The 22,361-nt window shown below is 46.2% G+C and overlaps 1 protein-coding gene across 2 annotated transcripts in view; it reads right to left on the bottom strand.

Annotated features, from left to right (window-relative positions):
* VIT (vitrin) overlaps nt 1-22,361 on the bottom strand; it is a 99,264-nt gene that overhangs the window by 21,555 nt on the left and 55,348 nt on the right. The window contains exons 7-11 of one of the 2 annotated variants that reach the window (XM_036931639.2): nt 19,596-19,787; nt 15,764-15,820; nt 14,538-14,603; nt 7,493-7,555; nt 1,946-2,093 (exon numbers count right to left, since the gene is read on the bottom strand). In XM_036931639.2, the coding sequence (XP_036787534.1) occupies nt 1,946-2,093; nt 7,493-7,555; nt 14,538-14,603; nt 15,764-15,820; nt 19,596-19,787 (526 nt within the window). The remainder of the gene's footprint in view (nt 1-1,945; nt 2,094-7,492; nt 7,556-14,537; nt 14,604-15,763; nt 15,821-19,595; nt 19,788-22,361) is intronic. The other variant, XM_036931640.2, reaches the window with a different exon arrangement.

Consider the following 22,361-nt stretch of genomic DNA (forward strand, 5'->3'; position numbering starts at 1 on the left):
ATCCTTTATAGATGGCAGCACTCACATGGAGAGGTTAAGTGACTTGCTTATGGTCACACAGCAGAGCTAAGGGCAGAATTCAAGATACCCTGTCTTGGTTCATGGTTCCACTCCACCCTGTGGCCCAAGGAGGGTAAAGATGATAGATGAGCTTCTATAAGCATAAAGAGAAGGAAAACAGACACACATATCCTTTCAGTCCTCCAAATTAATAAGGACCCTGGATGGGAAAGAAAAAGATGAATAGCAAAGGCATTTTTAGAAAGTGAAATCGGAAAGCATGGAGGTAAATGCTTTTCTCCAAGACCACATCAGGAAAACATGGTGAAATATTTCTTTGAAGGGATGGAGTCTTTATGGAATTGTTTTTCCTTCTTTGCTACTTTCATTCTTTAATCCGTGTTCTCATCAGCACACAACACTTTTCTCCTGCCATTTTTCTTCTTGCATCTTTATCACCTTATTTTCATATTATACTATCAACCTTGGTATACAGAGCTTTTAAAGCAGCTATTTTTAATGCAAGATGGCACACCAAGCATCAACCCTCCAGTAAAACTGACTGGGACATCTGGCACTAAAACACTTATGTGCCTTCCCTAAAGAAGCCTGCTAACCCATTTGCTATCTTTAAAAAGTAATGCGGGAATGATAACAGGTTGACATTTTGAAAACAAGAAAACGGTGTCTAAAAAATCTTATTTTCCTATTTCAAATTAAAGTCCTCATGATAGATCATTTGACATGGAAAGCTGGCATTTGCAACAATTGGTGATTTTCATATATTTGACTCTGACTACATACAAATGCCAGTAAACCCATCTACTAATTTTTCTTCACAGGAACAGAAGATAGTACTCAATGTGTTATTGGAATTTAATGCTAAAATATAAATGTTTTAGGTTCTTATGAAAATAAAGTGCTTTTGATGATTTCTTCTGACCATGCAGAAATAAATATTCTAGTGTCTGATGTAACAACTTTGGTTAATATGTTACTCCTGGAGATCCTTGGGGAAATTGTGAAGTGTCTATAGACCCTCTGGATGTTGTCACATATAAATGCTTTTACTTTTCAGGAAGGATCATGGTGTGTCTGAGGGTCCTTTGTGGAAAGTGAGATAATTATCCTGCCCTTCATGGTTCTTGGTCAAAAGTCCACCTACTATATGAGATTTGTGCTTGCTCATTTTTTTTGATTGCTTATTATTCATCAAAATATGTGTTTTAGGGAGAAACCTATTCATATCTGAAATAAGATTGATTTATTATCCCGAATAAGAGAAAAGATTGAGATTGGGTGTCAGTGTGAACCTTCAGTTTCTAACCTAAGAGAATAAAATGGATTGGGGGCAGTCACCTGGATGCCCAGCTGACTGATAGAGTCAGTCCCCATCCCGCCCCGTCTCCTGCACTGGCCTGGTGAACCTTTCCAGTACCAGGGGAGAGGCCTAAGGTTACCCAGAGAAAAGAGAAAGTTCAATCCAAAGCATCATGTTCTATAGGTGTCTGACCTGTAGGTGGATGGGTGGGAGCACAGGACGCTGTCCGTCAAACAAATGCTCTAGTAGTTGAGGTTGGAAGGGGTCCACCTTCTTGATCTACAGATGGAGAAACTGAGGGCCAGAGAGATGAAGGCCTAGCCTGAGGCCACTCTGCTTGGCAGTGGCTGGGCTGAGACTTCAATCCAGCTCTCTCAGTTCCCAAATATTATCCTCTCTACCAATCCGGAGTGCAAATGCCACTTGTTTACAAGTACTTATTAACTGTCCTTCCCTTCTGGAAGACTCGGATTTCTTAAATGGCATCTGGATTGTGTGTTTCTTTCATCTATATTTGTATTAGAGAAAAGAATGGATTTCTGTACTCTGGTGTATTGGTATGATCTGTGGCACAAAAGCAAGCGTGAGACATCACTTGGCTTCTGGATTCCGAGCAGCACTTACCCATATTGAACAACACCCATCAGTGGGCCGGCAGGACCAATGTCAAGAGCTTGGGCAACATCAGTCAGGAACTGTTTCTGGATTCGGAATCGACGTTTGCCAATGCTTGAGCTCCCGTCAATTAGAAATGACAAGTCAACTTTGCAGTCTGAGGAACAGGAAAGGACTCCGTTACTCTGATTATCTCTCCTTACATTCGCTCCCCTCTTTCTCCACCAGAACCCCCTGAGATTCCAATAAAAAGAAAGTAAGAAGTATCAAGATGCACGGTGTATTCATTTATTTATATCAGTAACAGATTTTCACTGGGCACCAAGTTCCTGGTGCTTGGGCCAGGACTCATATCCACAATGGCTTTGGAATTCTCTGTAGCAGCCACAATTATGGACTTCAGAAGCAGTGACCTTCCAGTCCAACTGGGGAAGGCCCTCAGGATGGTTTCCTATGCTCAGACCCCCAGAGGTGGGGATCCACCGAGACTGAGTCTCTGGAGCTTGTGGCTTTTCACTCTTATCCTAACATTTTAGAATTAAGTATTGTGTCTTTGTAAAGGTGGGAAAGGTCAGTGCTGAAGGGAGGGCAGGAATTGTAGAAAGAGGAATTGATACCAATCTTCACCTCCCTGGGTGAGGCAATCATAGAAATTATCTATATGTATCTATAGATATCAGTACTTGTTTATAGCCATCTTAAGATTTTTTTCCCTCTCTTTTAGTTGTGATAAAGATGAGGACAGTTGTTTTGGCTAGGTTCTCTGGATCTCTGCAAATATATGAAGGCTATATTCTCCGTCATTTGGAAGATGGAGGTGGGAGGAATGGTGGGGCTGCAAGCTGCTTTCAACCCTTGACACTAATAAGAATTGGTAGGAAGTCACATTCATGAGTAGAATTTAGTCTCTTCTTTGCTCTTGACTGAAATTATAGCATTTCAGTTTAGAACTGATTATTCAGTGTTGATCAGAAGTTCTTATTAGGAGGTATATATTTCTTTGATTAATAAAAAATGAGGAATGAATTATTTAACAACTGCAATTTGGGAGACAAAAATATTTCAAAACAGAGTTCTATGGAGAAAAAAACAAGAGAGAGACAGTAAAGTTAGGAATTTGTGGTCGGGAGTGTCCTCTATGGGTGGGGGCGCAGCTGCCGAGGTGAGCCCGGATCCCTCTCAGCTGCTGCCCAGTCGTCCCTGAGGCTGCCCCGGGGCTCTGTCCCCTGCACTCAGCTGCGCTGCTGCCATGTGCCTGGGGTCCTCCCGTTCCCCAGGAGGAGAGGGTCCACAGGCAGGGAGGGATTTTTTTTTTTTAATGAAAGCAAGAAATGGACAGACCTTGACAGTTTTAAGTGGAATATTTACTGCAGAGTGATACTATAGAACTGGCAGATAAAGGGGAAAAGTTAAATTTGAGATGTGCTTTATAATCTTGCAGTGGCACGCAGCAATGAAAACCAGAGAAGTAAGCGATGACAAAGACTACTCCGGGCCTGACTGACTGCATCTGGAATGGTGCCTCGGCTCCTTAGCAGATCTGGCAAGCTTTTAACCTCCTGTCTGCCTGGACATTCAGTGTCTACCAACTCTTCCTGTTCCGCTGGCTTTCCCTGTACTTTGTCGCCTTAAAACTGCTACATCCAAACGTGATCCTTGACGTGAAGATTAGAAGAAGCAACTAGAATCAAGAAGTACAGCTTACAGTTGTCACTAAAGCCTCGGATAAAACAAAAGTGAAGCAGAACTGCTCTATGGCTTGTCCTGTTGTACTGCAAACGGCCAACTCATCCTTTCCCAGGCCTAAGCTTGCAATATGAATTGTTGCCAGCAGGTGGCAGTGGTGTTCTTCAGGGCTCGTTGCCCACTGGCACCTGTGCTTGAAATGCTGACCCCAGGTCCCACCCACACCTACAGAATCGGACCCGCATTTTAAGATCTCCAGGTGATGTGTGTGCACATTAAAGTTTGAGAAGCACTCCTGAAGAGGGGTTCTCCCTCCTGATGTCAGTAGTTTAGTTCACTATGCCTTTTAAAATGAAAACTATTGCTTAATATTGTTAATTAGAATAAAGGCCAAAAGGGATTTTCTTTTTAAATGAAGAAAGTACATGGATTTTTGTAGCCTTCTGTGGATAAAATGAAAGTTCCTGTGGCCGGGATTCTCACCTGGTCCTGGTTGACTGGCTCACTACACACGTGTGGGCAATACGTTTCTATTAACTCTATGTAAAGAGCTCCGCCCAGTGCTCTGGGCGACATGGTGGCAGGGCTGCATTTCGAGAGCAGAGCAGAGGCTGGAGTGGTGGCAGCGCCGAGGACAGAGGCCCAGAGGCTGAGACCGGCTTGCTGCACGCAGACTCGCTCTGAGTGAACGGGATTTTAGTGATTCACCTGCCATCGTGGAAATAAACTTGGGTATAACCCTTTCACCCCAAGAACTCTCTACTGTCATTTCTTTAGTCACATTGAATCCATAGTGAATTTGCCCAGGGCTGAAACCCATTAGCAAGACAATTAGCAACAGTTGGCAGGGTTTATTGGTGACCAAGGAAAAAGAACAGGCTGCCCTCATGGAAGGAGTGTTTCAGCGGGCTTTACTTATGGACGGGGAGACGTTCGAGTATCCCCCTGTGGACATGTGTACTGTGAAGGGGTGAAGGACTGGGGTCCACCCCAAGAGAAAGCTGACTGAAATGGCGTCACTACAAAGCGCTGTGGCCTGAGAGAAAGCAGCACGAGAAGAAGCAGTGTGGGAGCGCAGGCTGCCAGGTGCATGCCGTGGGGCAGGTGAAGGATGCAGTGGAGCCGTCAGCCCCAGAAATGGAGGAGCAGAGCCTTGACGAACAGGTCGGGGTGAAGGCCCTGCCAGTGCCAGAGGCATCAGCCCCTCCTCGGTTGAGAACGCCACCTGGTTGAAAGCTGGTGGGAAGCCAGAGGGACTAGGCAACCGCAGGTTCCTCCAGGAGCGGTGCAGCCGCCTCCCTGTGCTCTGCTTCTATCCTCAGGCTCAAGCACAAAAGGAAATACAGTCTGCTTCTCAAAGGAAGAATTTAAAGGGCCTCGTGAAGGTCACAAGGACCCAGATGTATGCTGGTTGGAAAAGGCAGGAGCAGACAGAAATAAATTGGACTGGAGCTGTGGCAGTTGAGACCAGAGCAGCGGTTCCGGCCGCTGAGGAGAAAGCAGAAGACAGAGATAAAGCAACAAGATTGGCCTGTGTGTCTGTAAGACTTTCTGCTGGAGAGGCTAGAGAAGGTGGGTATTGTAAGGCCCACCCACGGTCCTTTTGGTTAACTCCTTTGAGTAGAACTGGTTTGAATACAGCCAGGATGCAATGGATCTCCTCAGGTTTGATGGTCATTATAATTTGTTGTGATTTTTGTTATTTGTATATTGTCATAGCCTCTGTTGCTATGAATTTGGTTACAATGCTCCAGCTTTTTCACACAGGGACCATTGCAGAGGACTGAGGGCACATAGATTGAGAGGAGAGAATCCTGGAGGGGTGGAATGTGGCTAAAATGAAAGTTCCTGTGGCCAGGATTCTCACCTGGCCCTGGTCAGCTAGCTCACTACACACGTGTGGGCAATACGCTGCTACTGACTCTATATAAAGAGCTCCACCAAGTGCTCTGGGCGACTGGGTGGCACGGCTGCAAGGCTGCAAGAGAGCAGAGCAGAGGACAGAGGCCCAGAGGCAGAGACCAGCTTGCTGTACGCAGACTCACTCTGAGTGGACGGGATTTTAGTGATAGAACTGCCACCGTGGGTATAAGCCTTTCACCCCAATAACATTCTACTGTCATTTCTTTGGTCACATTGAATCCATAGTGAACTTGCCCAGGGCTGAAACCCATTGGCAGGACACCTTGATTACGGTTTTCAATGGACAGTTTTTCTCCTTATTTCTTACATCTTGAACTGTGTTCAGGATTGATGTGCTTATTTCATAGCTAGGTTTTAAGAAGGTGAGATGTTTCTCTTTTTGTTTAGTTCTCTTTATCACTAGCCTGGTGGCTGGCATCAGGTCACCTCTGCTCCCCCTTTCCCAGAAGGTTTTAATGACAGTGGTCATGGCTCAGGGCGCATGCTCACTGAGACCTAGTGACTTTCTCATACAGAGACGGAAACATGCTGATTTGAAGATAACATCAGTACCAAAGGGTAGAACTGGGTTATGAAATGCTCAGCCTAAGTGATTTATTTTGGGTCACAGGGAGAGAGGTTGGAGGATGAGGAAGAAAAAGTAAGGTATAGAGTCTGCAGGAATCAGTCTATCAATTTTCTGGATTGCTTTGGTTTTCTCCAACACAGTACAACTGTATAGATCAATGCCTTTGTGTTGTCCGATACATTAAGCCAGTATTTCTTAACTCTGGGTACGTATCAGAGTTGCTTATGCAGCTTCAACCAGTAAAGATGCGTGGGGATCTCTCTGGGCTGTGCTTCTCAAGGGTTAGTGTGCAAAGGAGCCACTTGATTCGGTAGGTCTGGGGTACAGCCTGAGATTTTGCATCTCTGACAAGCTTCCAGGTAATGCTGCTGGTCCTCAGACCACATTTTGTGTAACAAGATCCAGGGATTCACTGAAGATGAGACAGGAACTGGGCATGTTTGTGTCTTTAAAATGCCTTCAGATGCTTCTCATACACACTGACTTGAGGCTCACTGCCCACTGGGTGCTGCCTGGTACTGACTTTCTGAGGGAATTCACAGGCACTCTTCTAAGTTTATCACCCACACTACTCCCCTCTGGTTTTCCTCTTCTCCTGGGGTCCCTCTTTCTGGTATCCTCCGGGGGCTCCTGTCCCACCTATTCAGTATGGAAGTTCTTCAGGGTTAAGTCCTCTGGTTCTTCTTACTCTATCCTGTCTCCCTAGGTCACATCTCTTCTCATAGCCTTGATTTTGAACCATAGCTCATCAACTTCCAACTCTAAATTTCTAGCTAGGATGTTTTTGGTTTTGTTTTTGTTTTCCTTGAATGTCAGATGTGGATAGTCAACTCTTTACTAACCCCAATGTCTCAGGGGAGATGATAGACATAAATGATCTCCCTGTCTCTCCACCTGCTCTGTCCGCAGGCATCCTCATGGCAGTACCGTTTATCCCAGTTGCTCATGTCTTTAACTGCTTCCTCCCTTGCACCTCCACTTCCAGCCCTCTAGAGTCTTCCTTCCCTGTCCCTTGAATCTGCCTATTTCTTGCATTTCCACTTCCAACTCAGAGCTCTGTCTACCACTGTCCCCACTGGACCAGCATCCCTGCTGGCCAGCCAGTCTCCTCCTTTCATCCACCCTTGCCTCCCATTCCATCCCACCCTGTTGCCATAGAGATGTTTTAAAACTCTGATCCCCTCCCCCTCATGCACACAGACAGTTTAAATCCTTCCAAAGTTTCTCTTTCCCTCTTAGAACAAAGTGACAGAGGAGAGGAGATAAATAGACCCAGGGTAGGAGAGAGAAGGATTTGGGTGGGGAGTGAGTGGGTGGAGAGGAGAGAGCAGATAGGATGTCAGAGCCACAGTGGCGTTTCTAGTTGTCAGTTAACTTACTGGGATCTCCCTGGGATACTGGCTCCGAAGACTGTGTGCTTAATTCTTCTTTCGGAACAAATCCTGGGAAGAGCAGTAAAACTTTTGGTGACTCACAAGAACAGGAAGCATCTGGCTTTACCCCAGGGATGGGGACATACTGGATATTCACACCCAGCTCAGGGTCTTGGCTTGCTGCTAACTTGCTCCTCCCCACAGCACCCCCATCATAAGAAACAAGAGTAATTTGCCGAAACCCCACTAAAGACTCAGTACAGTACTCTCCTGGGTGCTCAGACGGATTTGAAGTCAGAGGACTTGAGTTCTGTTCCCTGCTAACTTAGTCCATCTGAGACTTAGTTTCCTTATCTGAAAGCATTAAGCACTCTGCCAGTGTAAAACTCTGAAGTTCTCAAGGTCAGGACATGTGTCTTGCTCATCTTATAAACCCTCACTGTGCCCACCACCTGCAGGTTCTCCGTCAACATTTCGTGGTTGAGTCAATGAACAATGAGTGAGATGCAAGAAGACAATCTAATGAAGGTTGGGTGGAGGTGGCAGAGGAGAGGCAAGATAAAGCGATGCCAACGAGGATGAGTCTCAGATGCAGCCCATCCTCCTCCAGGAACTCCAGGAATTTAGAGGTAAAGATGCAAAAGGGTTTCATTTTTTGAAAGGCACTGTATGTGTGTGTGAAATTTCAGCTTCAAGGGTTTTCTTTAGATCCATTTACGTGGGAGCCAGTTCACAAATATATCATTTAAGAAAATGAACACATAAGAATTAATAAATAAGAATCTTTTTAGGCTTGGTAAGGTCAATAAGTTTCTCAGGCAGATGGAAACTTGCAGCCCCAGAAGAGAGTCTCCTTGTGTCCAGGACGCCCAGCAGAGGAAGGTATGGGGGCTCTCTCTTGCCTGCAGTGGGCTTTCTCCAGGCATGGTAGTGCTTCCAACCTGCAAAGCACATGATTTCCTCTTCCCATGTAAGTTCAGTTTGCTCATCCCTACTTCCTCAAATCATTTACAAGATTCCCTTTGGGTGTCCAAGGGCATTTCTCAGGCAAGCCTCTCAGGGAAGCAGCCCAAGGCTGTACGTGGAGGGAGGGGAAGAAATGCAAGTCCAGGGACCTGAGTTCTTCCTCCGCTCTGCCTCTCGCCTCCCAGTAAAATCTGCTCTTGAACCAAGAGCTGGAACCCAGTGTTTCTTATTGGGTTTCAAACACTTAATGCAGTAAACAGGGAACAACACTCACTCAGGTGGAAAACCCAAACATCATTTTGCAAAGAAGGAAGGATAAATAGAAAGTCAAAGCCTGCTCCTGGAAGGACTGAGTGTCTCAACCTATTTTGGGTGGGGAACTCGCTTCCTCTGGCTCCTTGTCTTCACGCCTCCCTGTGGGGGTTTCAGTGTGGCCCCTCACATGGTCCTCAGACCCTAACACCAGGGGTGAAAGCCCCTGGAAAGGCTGTTCCAGCTGAGCTTGGCCTCTGAACCACCAGCTGTATTATTAGATCCTTCTAGTTCTGTGATCCTATGAAAAGCCTGGTACCTTCATGACCAGGAGGCTGGGCTGTATAATTACCTGTATCTAAAAGAGCCCATCCATGTTTCCACAAGTCAATTGCCCCTGATTGTCAAAATTAAAAAGAAACAAATTTGTTATTTGAATCAAACTAGCAGACCCTCTCAAGTGAACTACCAGGAGGATAAGTGTTCGAACTGTGGCAGTTCAATAAAGGGGCGTGGGACCAGACTTTTGGAAGAAGCAACCTGAAATTTGTGTGATTTTCTCACTTAGAGCTCTTAAAGCCAAAGACATCTTGCCCTTCTCTTTTTTTCATTGTGCACCAAGAATAATGGAATAATAGGGATCCTGGGACTTAGGGGGACCTAAAAGCTCATCCAATCCAAACCAACACCCCCAGCATGCTTCTACAACATCCCTACCAAGTGAGTAGATGGCTGGTGCTTGAACACCTCCAGAGACAGGGAACTCATTACATACCCAACCAAGGTAGCATGCCCCTTCTTAGACTATTGAGACTCTGACAAAATTTTTCACTGGGGTTTGAAGTCTTTCTCCCTCCATCACTCCATCCCTCCATCCCTCCATCCCTCCATCCCTCCATCCCTCCATCCCTCCATCCCTCCATCCCTCCATCCACATTTCATAAGCACCAATATGCACCAACATCATGTAGGTGTAGGCATGTTTGGCTCACCAATCCATTATGTTCTCCTCTGTGGAACTACACAGGACAAATGTGGCGCCTACAGGGACTGGCTGTGCACTCAGTAACTGACATTCTGCTGCTCACTGTGCCTCAAGCAGGATAAAGCAAAGTGGTACCTGGCATTCTATGTAGAGTAATATGTTTACCACCCTCCCTGCACACTGGTGCTGAAGAAGTGGAAGGCAAGATTCTTACCCAATAGTCCCTGATCTTTTCTGAGGAATCACGGTTGGGAGGGGCTCAGAGGCAGCACCAGCATATTAGGAAGCCTCATAAGGATACCAAAATGGCTGTTTCTCTCCATTTCCAGCACAGAAAGCTGAAAACTGAGGGCGTAATCAACTGTTCCTTAAAGGCCATCAGTTTTGCTGCATGCTGGAATTATTAACACACTCAAAAGAAGTGATATTTTTCGTCACATGATTAAGATGCCAGGCTATTTTGAAAGGCAGTCTTGCTCTCTTGCACAATCTGATTTAATGGTGAGAATTGGTTTAATTTGGCTCAGCCATTAACCAGGTGTATGACCTTAAACAAGTCAGATACTCTCTATGAACCTTAATTTCTTTGTGAATAACATTAGCACATGGGTGAAATGACCTCCATGTTCAAAATATTTGTGATTTATATGTTTAAACATTTTGCTTTTTTAGGCCTATTACTCTATTGCCATCTGCTGGTGAAAATCCCCGCTTTGCCCTTTCTCTAGTAAAGCGGGCTGCTGACATCTGTTTTAGGCCAAGGCTTTCAGCACCCTTGAATGTTTTCAAGAATTAGAATGCTGCATGCTCTGTTGCAGGAGATAAATAATGCCTGGACATGAGAGATTTCCAAGCCTCTTCCTCCGGTCTTGGAAGCCTGTCTTTCTATTAATGGCACGTTCATTTGTTTGGGACAACTTTGAAACACATCACTTTTATTCAAAAGCCAAGGGCTGGAAAATATCTGGACAGCTGAGACCTGGTGTTTTTGGACTTGATAGTAATGGGGAGTAAACGTGTGAGCACATTTGTGGAGGAGTTTGGGTGGCATGGGGAAAAGGAAATGGGAAGACATGCCCTGGGTCTACTGAACACAAGGTGGGGGGCTTGTGGGACTTCCCCACCTTCTCTCATCTTAAGTTTTCTCCTGTGTAAAGCGGAGGTCACAAAGCCTTGTCCTGCCTTGTCTCACAGCAAGGTAAATGCATACAAAATCACTCTGAAAAGTGTAAGGCAGTCGAATCACTTTTATGACGATCCTTGCTTGGTCATCTTAGAAAATAGTGTCTAAGAGAACTACTGATTCTGAATGATTTCCATGCTAAAAATGTACATTACCATTTACTGAGCACACGCTTCATGCCAGGCACTGACCACACTTTATCAGGTTACGTCACAATAGCCCTGTGAGTTAGGGACAACTGTGGCCCCATTTTACAGGTGAGAAACTGATGCACAGGGTGGCAGAGCTGATGCTGTGACCCCGACAGGCAGGCTCCAGGGCCTGCACTTAACCACCACTGATCATCACTCACGAGGAGCACAGTTGTGGGAGCTCAGGCCCCCGAAAGGCACGCTCTCTGGACCTCCCATAAAGTGAGGGCCCAGAGCCGTCCCTGCTCTAAGGCACATCTGGGAGACACAGCACAGACCCAAGTGGGCGCTGCCACACACAGCCATTAGGACCCTAAAGTTTTATGGGGCGGCAGCATCGGTGGCCCATCAGCTCCCTGGTTTCTCCCCAGTGGCTTCCCTGAGGTGCAGGTTTTAGGAGGAGGTGGCAGTCTGAGGGGCAGCAGTCCTGGGGGGCTGGAGGAATCCCCACACCTCCCTTCCCTCGGCCTGGCTTCATGCCCCGAGAGCTGCACGTTTCTCATGGAGGGTTCCTCCTGCAGCAGACAGCAGCTGCAGCTGCGCGGAAGCCAGCACACAGGGGCTGCTGGGGGGTGGGGGGCGGCTGAGCACAGGGTGAGGCCCTGGCCGCGAGCCATCTGCCAGAGGAACGATTGCCCCAGGTCCCCAGTGGGTTATCCTCCAAAACTGTGGGTGGGATATTTGGCACCTGGCAGCCTTTTCTCATGGAAACACTAATGCCACAGTTAAATGTCCAGGCCAGCGAAGCTTATTTGATTAAACAGACTCGTGGTACCATGGAGCCAACAGCAAAGGCATGGTGCTGAAGAGAAGTCACCCAGCAATCACTTAAATCGTCAGGAGCACGCCCGCCCTGCCTCTCCCTGGGAGTACGGTTGGAACAGCCATGCTAAGCGGGCCCTGGTAGGAGGGGTGGGGGCCTGGCAGTGGGCCTGGGAGGCAGTGGCGTTGCTGTTGCTCCCGGAGAAGGAGCGTGTGGACCCCTGAGGGCAGAAGTTCTAACAGCAGAATTCTAAACCCTAGAAGTGTCTGATTTGCCTTTGTCATTCTAACACATTACCCAGTGTCAGATATACAGCATGTTCAGTAAATATATACATTTATCAAAGAGCATTCCTCTGCAGTGGGGGCGGTAGCTTAAATTGGGGATGTGTGAAGTTACACCTGTGGGTGAGGGCAGAGGGGAGGGGGTCGCAGGAATCACTCGTGCATTGTAAATCTGGTGTCCCGTGCAGGAAAGGATGAAATACAGAGGCCAATGGCAACATCATTAGATCCGTACATAGCTGCGTGTGCCTGGCAGGGGGGTGCAGTAAACACACATGAAGTGTTTAGTGGGGCTCATGAGACTCAGTCCCATGTGATATATTTTTATTGGTGACTAGAATGGGGACAGGTGCATGTTAATTTCGTGGAAGACAGAAAAGATGGAAGGATAGTTACTATACTCCATGAGAGTTAGGACTCAGGAAGATGGCAACAGACTAGACTACGGGAGAGTTTACTAGAGATAAGTGTGATATAATAAAATGGGTGCAAAGACTCAATCGCACAAAGACAGGACTGGTGTGAGCTGCTTCTGTAGAGTGCAAGAGGAAAAATCCTGGGACTTTAGTTTTTGCCAGTTCAGTAAGAGATGGGCCGATGGTGAGGCAGAGCTTCCCCCAAATGGTACTTGGGATGTCCTAATGGAGGCAGAGCATTTAGAACAAAAGTGGCAATTTCCCCGGCACACAACCCCGTGGCACTGTGTTCTGCTCCAGATGTCCTGTTCCGAGTCATTAACAGACAGAAGTGTAGTTAAGAGAATGCACTGCCAGGTCACGTGAGGAACTGGGGAAATTTATCCTAGAAAAGATGAGCCATACAGGAGGGCATGAAAGCTCCTTTCATATATTTGAAAGTCTCTCAAACTTACATTCTTAAAAATTATTGAAGACCCAGAAGAGCTGTTGTTTGTATGGGTATATCTATTGATTTTTCTCATATTGGAAATTAAAACTGTGCATTCTTCCATTTGAAACAGAATATTAACTAATTCACTATTCATTCATTTAAAAATAAGAATTCTATTTCAGCTTTTTTATGAAGAACAACTGTTTCCAAAACAGGAGTACAGTGAGAAGACAGGCAAATTTCTTCAATGTCTGGTACAATAAAAGGCAGCTCGAATCTTATATCAGTTCCTTCAATCTCTTGTAATTGGTTTTCTTGGTTGAAGTATAGGAAGAAAATCTGGCCTCACACAGGTATGTAGTTGGAGAAGGGAGGGCTTCCCAGAATCCCTGAAAGCAGGGTCCTCGGACCGCACTTTGAGGAGCAGTAGATTAGACGAATTAGCAACAGTGGTTTTAAATTCTAGATAGTTCTAACAATGAATGGGCTTGGGAATCCCCAACCACTCAGAGTTATCTGATATCGAGGAAAAACCTCTATCTGGCATGCCATTAAGGATTCATTTTTTTAGTGAGAAATTAGGTGTACTTTATATGGTTTTTTTCTCATTCCATGATGATGATTTTCCAGCTGATAGGCATGATTATAACTAGGTGAGGGCCAGTTGAAGGATATCCAAGAGGCCCAGACGTCCTGACCTGCCTTTCCTCGTGGTGTGCCAGGGATTCCCCCACCTGGAGGAGCCCACCGGGTTCACAGCCAGGTCTGCGTTCCCTGGGAGTTGGTGGAGGGTCTGAGGCGCTCAGAGCAAAGTTGCAGGGATGATGGTAGAGGGAGAGGAACAGCAGAAATGGGTAGAATTTGAAGGTAAAAAAGTAGCTGGGAGCATCTCTTGGGCCACCAAGAAACAGTGGAGTTATTGGGAGCATGAAGGAGAAACAGAGACTCAGAGCCAGAGACCTGGTGTAACTGCTGCAGGAAAGCGTGTTCCCACCCGGGGCAAATAAGCCTGAAGCTGTAATCAGTCAAGGGGAAAAAACCCCAAACAACTTCTCTCCGCGCCCCTCAGAAACACCTATTGATATGGACATGGACTAAGGCCAGGCAGGAGACTCTGGAAATAGTGCAATTTTACCCACACCTGCAAACAGTGAGGTCAGAAAAGGGGATAGGGTCACATGCTGCAAATACCCTCGAGTTTTTGGGCAGTGGAAAGGTCATGTGCCTTGCTGCGAACCACCCCCAAGCCCCGTCTGAATCATGTGGTGTGCCTGGTATTTGTGCTTTGTCCCAGAGGCGGGTCCTGGGGCGGACAAAGTGGGGACATGGGCTGCCCCCATCTGGGGCCTTCTCAAGCAGACCCAAACCCATGGGAGCCCTTGGATGCCTGGACTGGCAGAAAGTTTCTCTGTGACACCCCCAGGACAGACAAAGAAGAGACATCTTCTAGAGGTTAAAACAAGTTGGCAGCCCCCAGATTCTGGTGCCCCATCGTGGTGCCTCGGAGGACAGTCGTGGGTGGGGCGCGGGGAGGCGTTTGCAGAGCCGCGGGGCAGCAATGTTAAGCAGCAGGCTTACCCAGGCTGACAGGCACTCCGGCAGATTTCTGGAAAGCAGCTCCGGGCGAATCCTGCCTTTGGATTCCTGAGGGGATTCCACAGTGTCAGCTGATTTGCATGCAGTCAGCAATCTGCCTTCTTCCCTTCCCTTTGCCCCCTGATGAAAATGCCCCTTGTTCAGATTCTTCTTGGATGTCACCTAAGCTCTCCGTGGTTGGCTCTACTTTTGGAGGTGGCAGAGGAGGCGAGGATCCTGGCCAACGGGACAAGAGGAGGGAGTGCCCCGTGCTTGGCTGCCTGAACAGTCCCATAGGCCAGCTGAAGCCTAGGATGGCCTTGAGTCCTTGCCCTGCCCAACAATCTGATTCTTAAGCTCTTTGTCCAGGCTGACAGCATGTACATTGGCAAAGGTGCAATTGTGAAGCTCTGGGAAGCTGCTAACCCTGTGCAAGGGACCACGTGGTGCCCTTGCTCCCATCCGGTGTCAAAGCAAACAGTACCTGCAATCACTAGAAATCTTTTAACACATGGAGGACACACAGGTATCCCCCAGCAAGAGTAAGACCTGAACTCTTTCTTTGGAGGCCCAGATCCCCATCCTAGTGCCCTAGGGCTGCAGAGGAAATCATGCACTTCTAATCAAGTGTTTCAGCTCATGGTCCAGGCCCTGAGCAGAGTTTGTGGAAAAGCATCTAACCCTGCCTGATTTTCCTTTCTAATCTCTGCAGGCCTCAACAGCATCGCAGAGAACATTCTTCATCCCTGAGCATTCCCAGTGATTGGGCCAAACCTTTAAGGCAGGGACACAGAAGTGAAGAAAGAGGAGCCAGGGAGTGTCCTAATGCACAGGAGAATTCCTGGGGGAGAAAGTATTTCTATTCCCCATATCATAGGAGTAGCCAAGCACTTCCTGGGAAGTGACGAACATTTCTTCCTTTTACCCTACTTCCTCAGGTATCAACCCCAAAGAGTTCCTTTTCAGCTTTATAAAAGCCTAGTTATTGAATGTTTAGGAATTTCTGTCAACCTCCACAAAAAGGGATTGACGACAGGTGAGCCGTTTGCTTACTTAATGGCTTCCTTACTTTACCTACAACTTTCCTTGAGCAGTATCTTCTGTTGACATCACTGGCTTAATATTTCTATCCAAATCTAAACCAAATGGCAAAGATTTGGAAAGACAAACCCCATGTATACAAGCTTCATTTCCATCAGTAGCTAGAAAAGGGGAGTTCAGGTTCTTACCTGCAGTGGCTCGGGGGTTCTTTTGCCTGCTCACATAGGTGGTGGTGGACCAGCGATCTGTAATAACATACGACTGGTCAGAGCATAAATTTTAAAATAACTGTTTTCATTGTTTCCAAGTTTCTCCTCTCTACTGGACTCCAGGTTCCTATGTCCTGTCAGAGAAGCAGCTGTTTACCTCATTGCAGAGCATGATCCAGTCTGGCAAGACATTACCAAGGTCAGAACTAAGGTAAAACTTTATCCTCAGGCAGTCTGGACCTGCCCTGAGGAGGCACTGAAAGGTTAAAAAAAAATGGATTTAACTCAAAACACTGCCTGGAAATTCCAGGTAATAACAACCCTTGTATTTCAGTTGTTAAATTAAGTGTCTTTTACTAAAGTGCCATATATCTTTACACTACATTATTCTTAGAATAATTCTCCTTAACTGCGCCACTCCTGAGGAGGTCAAAGTAATTCTTCAACAGAAATGTCACTTAACATTTAGCGATTTGCTTGAACTGCATTAACACGGTACTGATGCAAAGTAGCATTAGCTTTCAGTCATTTTTAAAGGTACACAATGGGTTATCCTTAATTACTTTGGGAGAGAATCACGTATACTTCAGCATTCATTATTTACTGGGCAATTCCTGTGAAGCAAGGTCTAAATGGGAGAAGGGGCCTGGAGGATTCTGAAGAGAGATGCAAAGCCCGTTTTAGGGGAAAGGGGCCCATGTAAAAACCAGCTGAGAGGAAGAACCAAGTTTCAAGGAGAGGAAGAGATAAGAGGTCATGAAAAAATACCTGTTTCTCCTACAACCAAATCTGTCATAATCAACTTTTCACTTCTTTTATCTTCGTTCCAATTGTATGGGTACAAACCCTGAGCATCTCTATTTTCTAAAGATGACACATTCTCATTGCACATATTAAGTAAGAAATCACCTGCAATCCCTCTATCCAGCAGTCACCAGTATATAATTTTGGCATAAAGTGTTGTATCCTTTTTTCTATGCCTACCTCCTCTTCGTGGGCTGGGAGAAACCCTGTCTTTTCCTGCTCCAAAGTTTCTCCTCTCTACTGGACTCCAAGTTCCTATGTCCTGTCGGAGAAGCAGCTCTCTACCTCACTGTAGAGCAAAGATAACTCATAGACCCCCAAAACAGCCGCTCCTGTCCGGCCACACACTTCTCAGGTGTCCTGTGCCGGAGTGACCTACTGCAGGGACCTTGTTAGGCTGTGTTCACTAATGTGGCCTAAAATCGTAGAACAGTGCCTGACTCATAGGAGGTACTCAAGAAATATTTGTTGAATAAATAAATGAATTAGGTCTTACTTGATCACCCCATCCACAACCATTTCTGGAATCTTTTGACTATAGTCACATATAAAAGAGAAAAAGAAAACCTTTAATAAATGCAGAAACAGCAACTTATTTGTCTATCAGCAGTCAGAGAGTTGCTGTCTTATAGTTGGAGGAATATTTTCAGCTCATTTGAAGAAAAAAAGACATCTATATACTAAATATTATTTAATATAGTTGGGCTAAAATACCACAGTAAGTATCTGTGGTCATACATTAAGATCAGCATTTGTGATAGTAGATTGGGGTTACCTAGGGCTGGGGGTCGGGGTGAGTTCTTGGGTTGGGTAATGGGGTTTACTTTTAGGGTGATGAACATATTCTGGAGTTGGTCTGGTGATGGTCGGTCTGTGAATATACTAAAAACCATTGAATTGTCCACTTTAAATGGGTGAATTGTATGGTCTGAGGAAAGTATCTCAATAAAGCTGTTATTAAAAAAAAAACACAGGCGTTCAACCATCAGTTCCACTTCTCTTCATTCCTACAGAAAATCCTTTCAGTAGGCAATACTATTTTTTACAGGTCCTCCCTCCCTCCCTCCCTAGTTTGGCTCCTTTCTTGGCAATCTCGGAGCAGCCACCCCAAGTGCTTGCCTGGAGTGTTTGCCCAGCCGCCTGGGCGGCAGCACGGGCGTGGGTGCTGGCCCAGGATGAAGAAGGAGCAGACGGGCTGGGAGGCTGCTGGCCAAGGCCCCTGTCCCCCGGCCAGGAATAACGAAGCTTTGCCAGGGTGGGAGCCACTACTTCAAGTTGCTTGGGGTTTCCACAAGCACAGGCACAACTTGTCACAGGATTTCCAAGCTCCCAGCATAGGCAAATAAATATGCCACGTGTTTACTTATATGCATTATGTAAAAATTGACTCTAAGGAGACACTGGGAGCAAACAACTTAGTTATTCAAAAATCTTGGAAAGAATCGATGTTTCTAGAAGTCAAGAGCCTGAAGTGAAGAAAAATGGAAACTTCTGGCTATTCCTGACACCAGTGTCCCTCCTCACTCTCTCTCTTTTGCCACCAGATGTTGTGTGTCTGTGCTCATATCAGCCTGAGTCGAAGAAGAATAAGATGGTGGTGGTGGTAGTGGTGGGGGCGTCTAATGCATTTCAGAAATTATTTTTATGGTATTTTTAGTTTGGCATTTTCTATCACAGCTGCTTCTATGAGTCATTCATCGGGTGGAATAATATAATCCCTATTCAGCAGAGTGTTGGGAAGAGTAAATAAAAGAATGCATATGCTGTATGCCCGGCCCAGGGAAGGCGTGGACCATGGGTGTTCTGTCATTATTATTAGTCGCGGTGGGAGCTGGCTGGGTCTAACACCCCCTAATCTTGCCACCCCACCCTTGTCAAGGCAGGTCAGGCCTCTGTTTCGGTGATGCCTCGTTAGTGCCCGGGGTGTTCGTGTGGGGCAGAGACTCCTACGAGGGGAGTCGCGGGAGAGCCGGGCTGCCGGGGTCTGGATCTCGGCTCTGCTGCTTCCCAGCAATATGGGGTTACTTTGAGGACTTCATAGGCTAATACTTGTAAGGCGCTCGGAAATGTGTCTAGCACACTGAAAGTGCTTATTCATATTTGTTCAAGAAGAAGATGACTAGAGAGCTGGGCTCTGATACAGAAGGGAGGTAGGCCCGTGCTATGCAGCGGTGAGGCTGAAAGGAACAAGTTCTGGGCACTTCTTCCTAGAACGAAAAAGGGACACCAGGTGGGAAATATTTAGAAAAAGGGGCTGTGACAATAACGGCACTCCAGCTGAGCAGATTTCCACACCTCTGCCGCAAGACCTTTAGAAATGAGATAGGCCCTTATTAGCCCAGGATGGCTTATGTATAAGCCTGTGTAAAAACTGGAAATTGGATTATCAAATGAGCTCTTAATGCTGTATTTGATGTGATGGTGAGATTAATTCCATAAACTGGGCTTTGGTAAAATCTAAAATACAGTTTATGAAATGGATACAAGTGATAAGATAAAAAGTAATCAGAAAAGGAATAAAGATTTTTATTTATCTGACTTTTCCTAAAGGGGTTCTTCTGGGTTTGTTTGCTTCTAATATTTGAAGGTTTCCAGGAATATACAAGTTGTCACTGGAAGCAAAACAAAACTCAGCAATGTTTACATAGGAACCTACTATCCCTTTAACTGAGCCTGTGGAGAAATGAGGAATTTGCGATGAGAGTTTCATGTAATAGCTGACCTTCCAAAGGAAAACAGCAGTCTTATTTTTAAATCTACCTTAAGCCCCTTCTACCTGGTTTGCATAGCTCTTAGCTTGGCCCTGAATTATTATGGGGCTCAAGTTTACTCCTTGAATCTGGGAGGACGCGACCACGTACTCCTGGCCCAATCTCAGGCACCCCCCGTCGCCCACAGCTCAAAAGGTGGTGTGACACTATTCACAGGCATTCAGACAGAGCCATCGCTCTAAAAACCCAGTCTCCCACTCTTCTAGCACATGGCAACACACAGTCTACCTACTGACCCCGCTCCCAGCTTCGGTGGCCCACAGGCTGCGGCCTGAGGCTGCTGGTGGGAGAGCCCGCAGACAGGGACGGCTTTGGCAAGGAGCTCTGGGCGGTTCCGGCTGGGCTGGGCCCCAGCACCTGCATCCGGGTGACCGGCTGTGCGGTTGTCCCTGGAACTGATGGCTTTGGATAGGTTTCTGTGGTCTCACCTGTAAGAAAATGGAATTACACTGGGGCCTGCATAAAGCTGGTAAGCCCTTCAGGGCAGAAAGAAGATAAATGTTTAATGAATATTAGCAATGAGCAAAGACCTATGCTAGCTGCTGTGGAAGGTGAACTCCACCTGCCCTACAAGAATGGAGCAATAAGCCAATAAACAAACCAAAGTTAAAAAAAGAATAAATTTTTAATTGATAGTTCAAAACTATAGCAACATAGACAAAGCAGAACATGATTAACTACCAAATTAATTTGCCGGACACCAGAAGCAATGGTTCATGAACATACATTTTTGCTGTTATGGGGTGCATTGGCCAGAGGCTGGGAGATACTCCTGGGCTTTCACTATGACTTACTTTTAGGGAATGTGTTCTAGATATTCTAGTTTAGGTTGGTTCATGACTAGTCAACCAACCTCCTCTGGACCCCAGTTTCCTCATCTGCAAAATGGGCTAATGCAACTAATTAGATGGTAAGGATCATCTAGGTTCCACTTTAAACTGTGTTCTTCATCCATGTGTGATGATTTAGAATGCTGCCACAGTTTTAAATAAGTCTCAGTTTGTTAGCACTCTGGGTGCCGTGACAGTTTCTCTCAAGGCTTTGGGCATGGGGGCAGGTGGCTACCCACTGAGCATTGGGGCTGGTATTGAGAACTGCAGGTCTGTGCCAGAAGGAGACATAAAATGGCCCCAAAAGTGAATAGCTCCCCAGTGCTGGAAGGAACAACAGCCACCAGTCACAGTGCCTCCTGGGCCCCACGGTGGGTACACCGCAGCTCTGCCTGTGCCTCTGGATTACATTCCTAGGACTGCTGTGCCAAATTACCACCAACCCGAGCCCAGTAAGAATTCAGTGGCTTAAAACAACAGCAATTGATTCTCTCACAGTTCTGGAGGCCAGCAGCTGGCAATCAGTACGCCTGGGCTGAACTCGAGGTGTCGGCGGGGCTGAGCACCCTTGGGGGGGAGCTTCACATCAGCAAAGCCTCCCTGCCTGCCTCCCCCACATCCCCCTACCCTTTGGCATTTTTTTTGCAATTTAAGTGTTCACGTCTCCAGGGATTAGGAAAGGATATGTTTTGCTAGGGAGGTGGGGTGAAGAGGGGTTGCTTTGTAGCCTGCACAGCACTCCACCTCTAGCCTTCACTCTGCTCAGGGATGATGCGCCTTTGGTACATGGGACAGCAGACCAGGGGATAGTGCCTGAAATAAGGAGCTGTGCTCTTTGCAGTAAACACCCAACTTCCTCTGTGCCAGTACAGCCTGCTGGGGAAACAGAGTCAGCACCAGATCCCTGGACCAGCCATGCAGAGAAACCTGTGGTGGGGTGTTCAGAACCCCTGCCCAGCGCTGGCAGCTGCTCATTTCCCCACCCTGCCACTGTCATCTTGTGTGGGGATCACAGCATTGACTGGGGACAGCAGGTCAGCAAACAGCGCCTTGGGTCTGGGGTGGAGCTGGGCCTTTCAGTCTGCTCCTGTAGGCATTAGCCCATCAGAGCAGGAAGCAGCTCCCTCATTTACCCTGTTTCTTGCTAACAGTTGGTCACCTTTAAATCTGCCTATAGACTGTGCCAGACAAATTGCTAGCAAGCTGGCAGCAGCTGTGGAGGTTCAGCCAGTCTTCACACCATCCTTGGGCAAAGCCAAACCTGGGGGATTTATGACATTTCCATTACTTCAAAGGAATTGAGCTTTCATAACAAGTCCTAGGGAAGTTTCTAATTTCTCTAAAGTACTCTTTGTCTTCTACTCTGGTAAATACTACCAAGCATTAATGCCTCATTAGGGAGATGCACACCCAGGTTTGACCTACTTATATAGGGGGAAAAAAAAACCCATTTAATAGAATCACTTGTGTGTTTTATGAAATGGAATACAATTATTGATTTGGAGAGAAATATATAAATAAACTGAGAGTGCATTTTACTGGCAAATTATTTCAATGAACCACAATTAAATTAAAAATAAAACTTCTACTAGCAAATAGTGAATGTTTTTGCTACCTTAAACTTACTAGGTATAGAAAATCTAAATTATCTTTTTCCTATACCTTTGGTTAATTCTGAGGGTTTTTTAATTCATCTTCCTTTGCTAATGTTGATTACTAGAGAGCAGATTAAATATCCAAAGGGCAGCCATTTGTGTTACTTGCTTAGAACACAGATGTTTTCAGGCATATCATAAATTCAACCAACAGAGCCATCCCCCTGGTTTTCCACAGTCTTCCAGGCTGTTCCTGCCTCCTCTCCTTCATGGAAGAGAACCGTCTTTAAGGAGACAGAAAAAAAAACTCTATCCCAAGTGCTCTCAATGCCTTACTGTACATAATGCCTAATGTGACCCAAAGTGAATTCTTCATGGGACCAGGTTCCTTTTAAGCAATTTGAAATGAAACTAGTAAGATACCATCTCAGATACATGAAAGTTTGTCTCTCTCCAAAGATGTTCCTGGGAAACATATTAAAACTTTAAAACTTCCCATAGGCTGTTGACATATTACTCTGGACAAGGTCAAGAACAGCTCCAGACAATCGCTTTCTTTAGCAGCAGGAGGTCCTCG

Source organism: Manis pentadactyla, chromosome 2, assembly GCF_030020395.1.
Source record: "Manis pentadactyla isolate mManPen7 chromosome 2, mManPen7.hap1, whole genome shotgun sequence".
NCBI lineage: Eukaryota > Metazoa > Chordata > Mammalia > Pholidota > Manidae > Manis > Manis pentadactyla.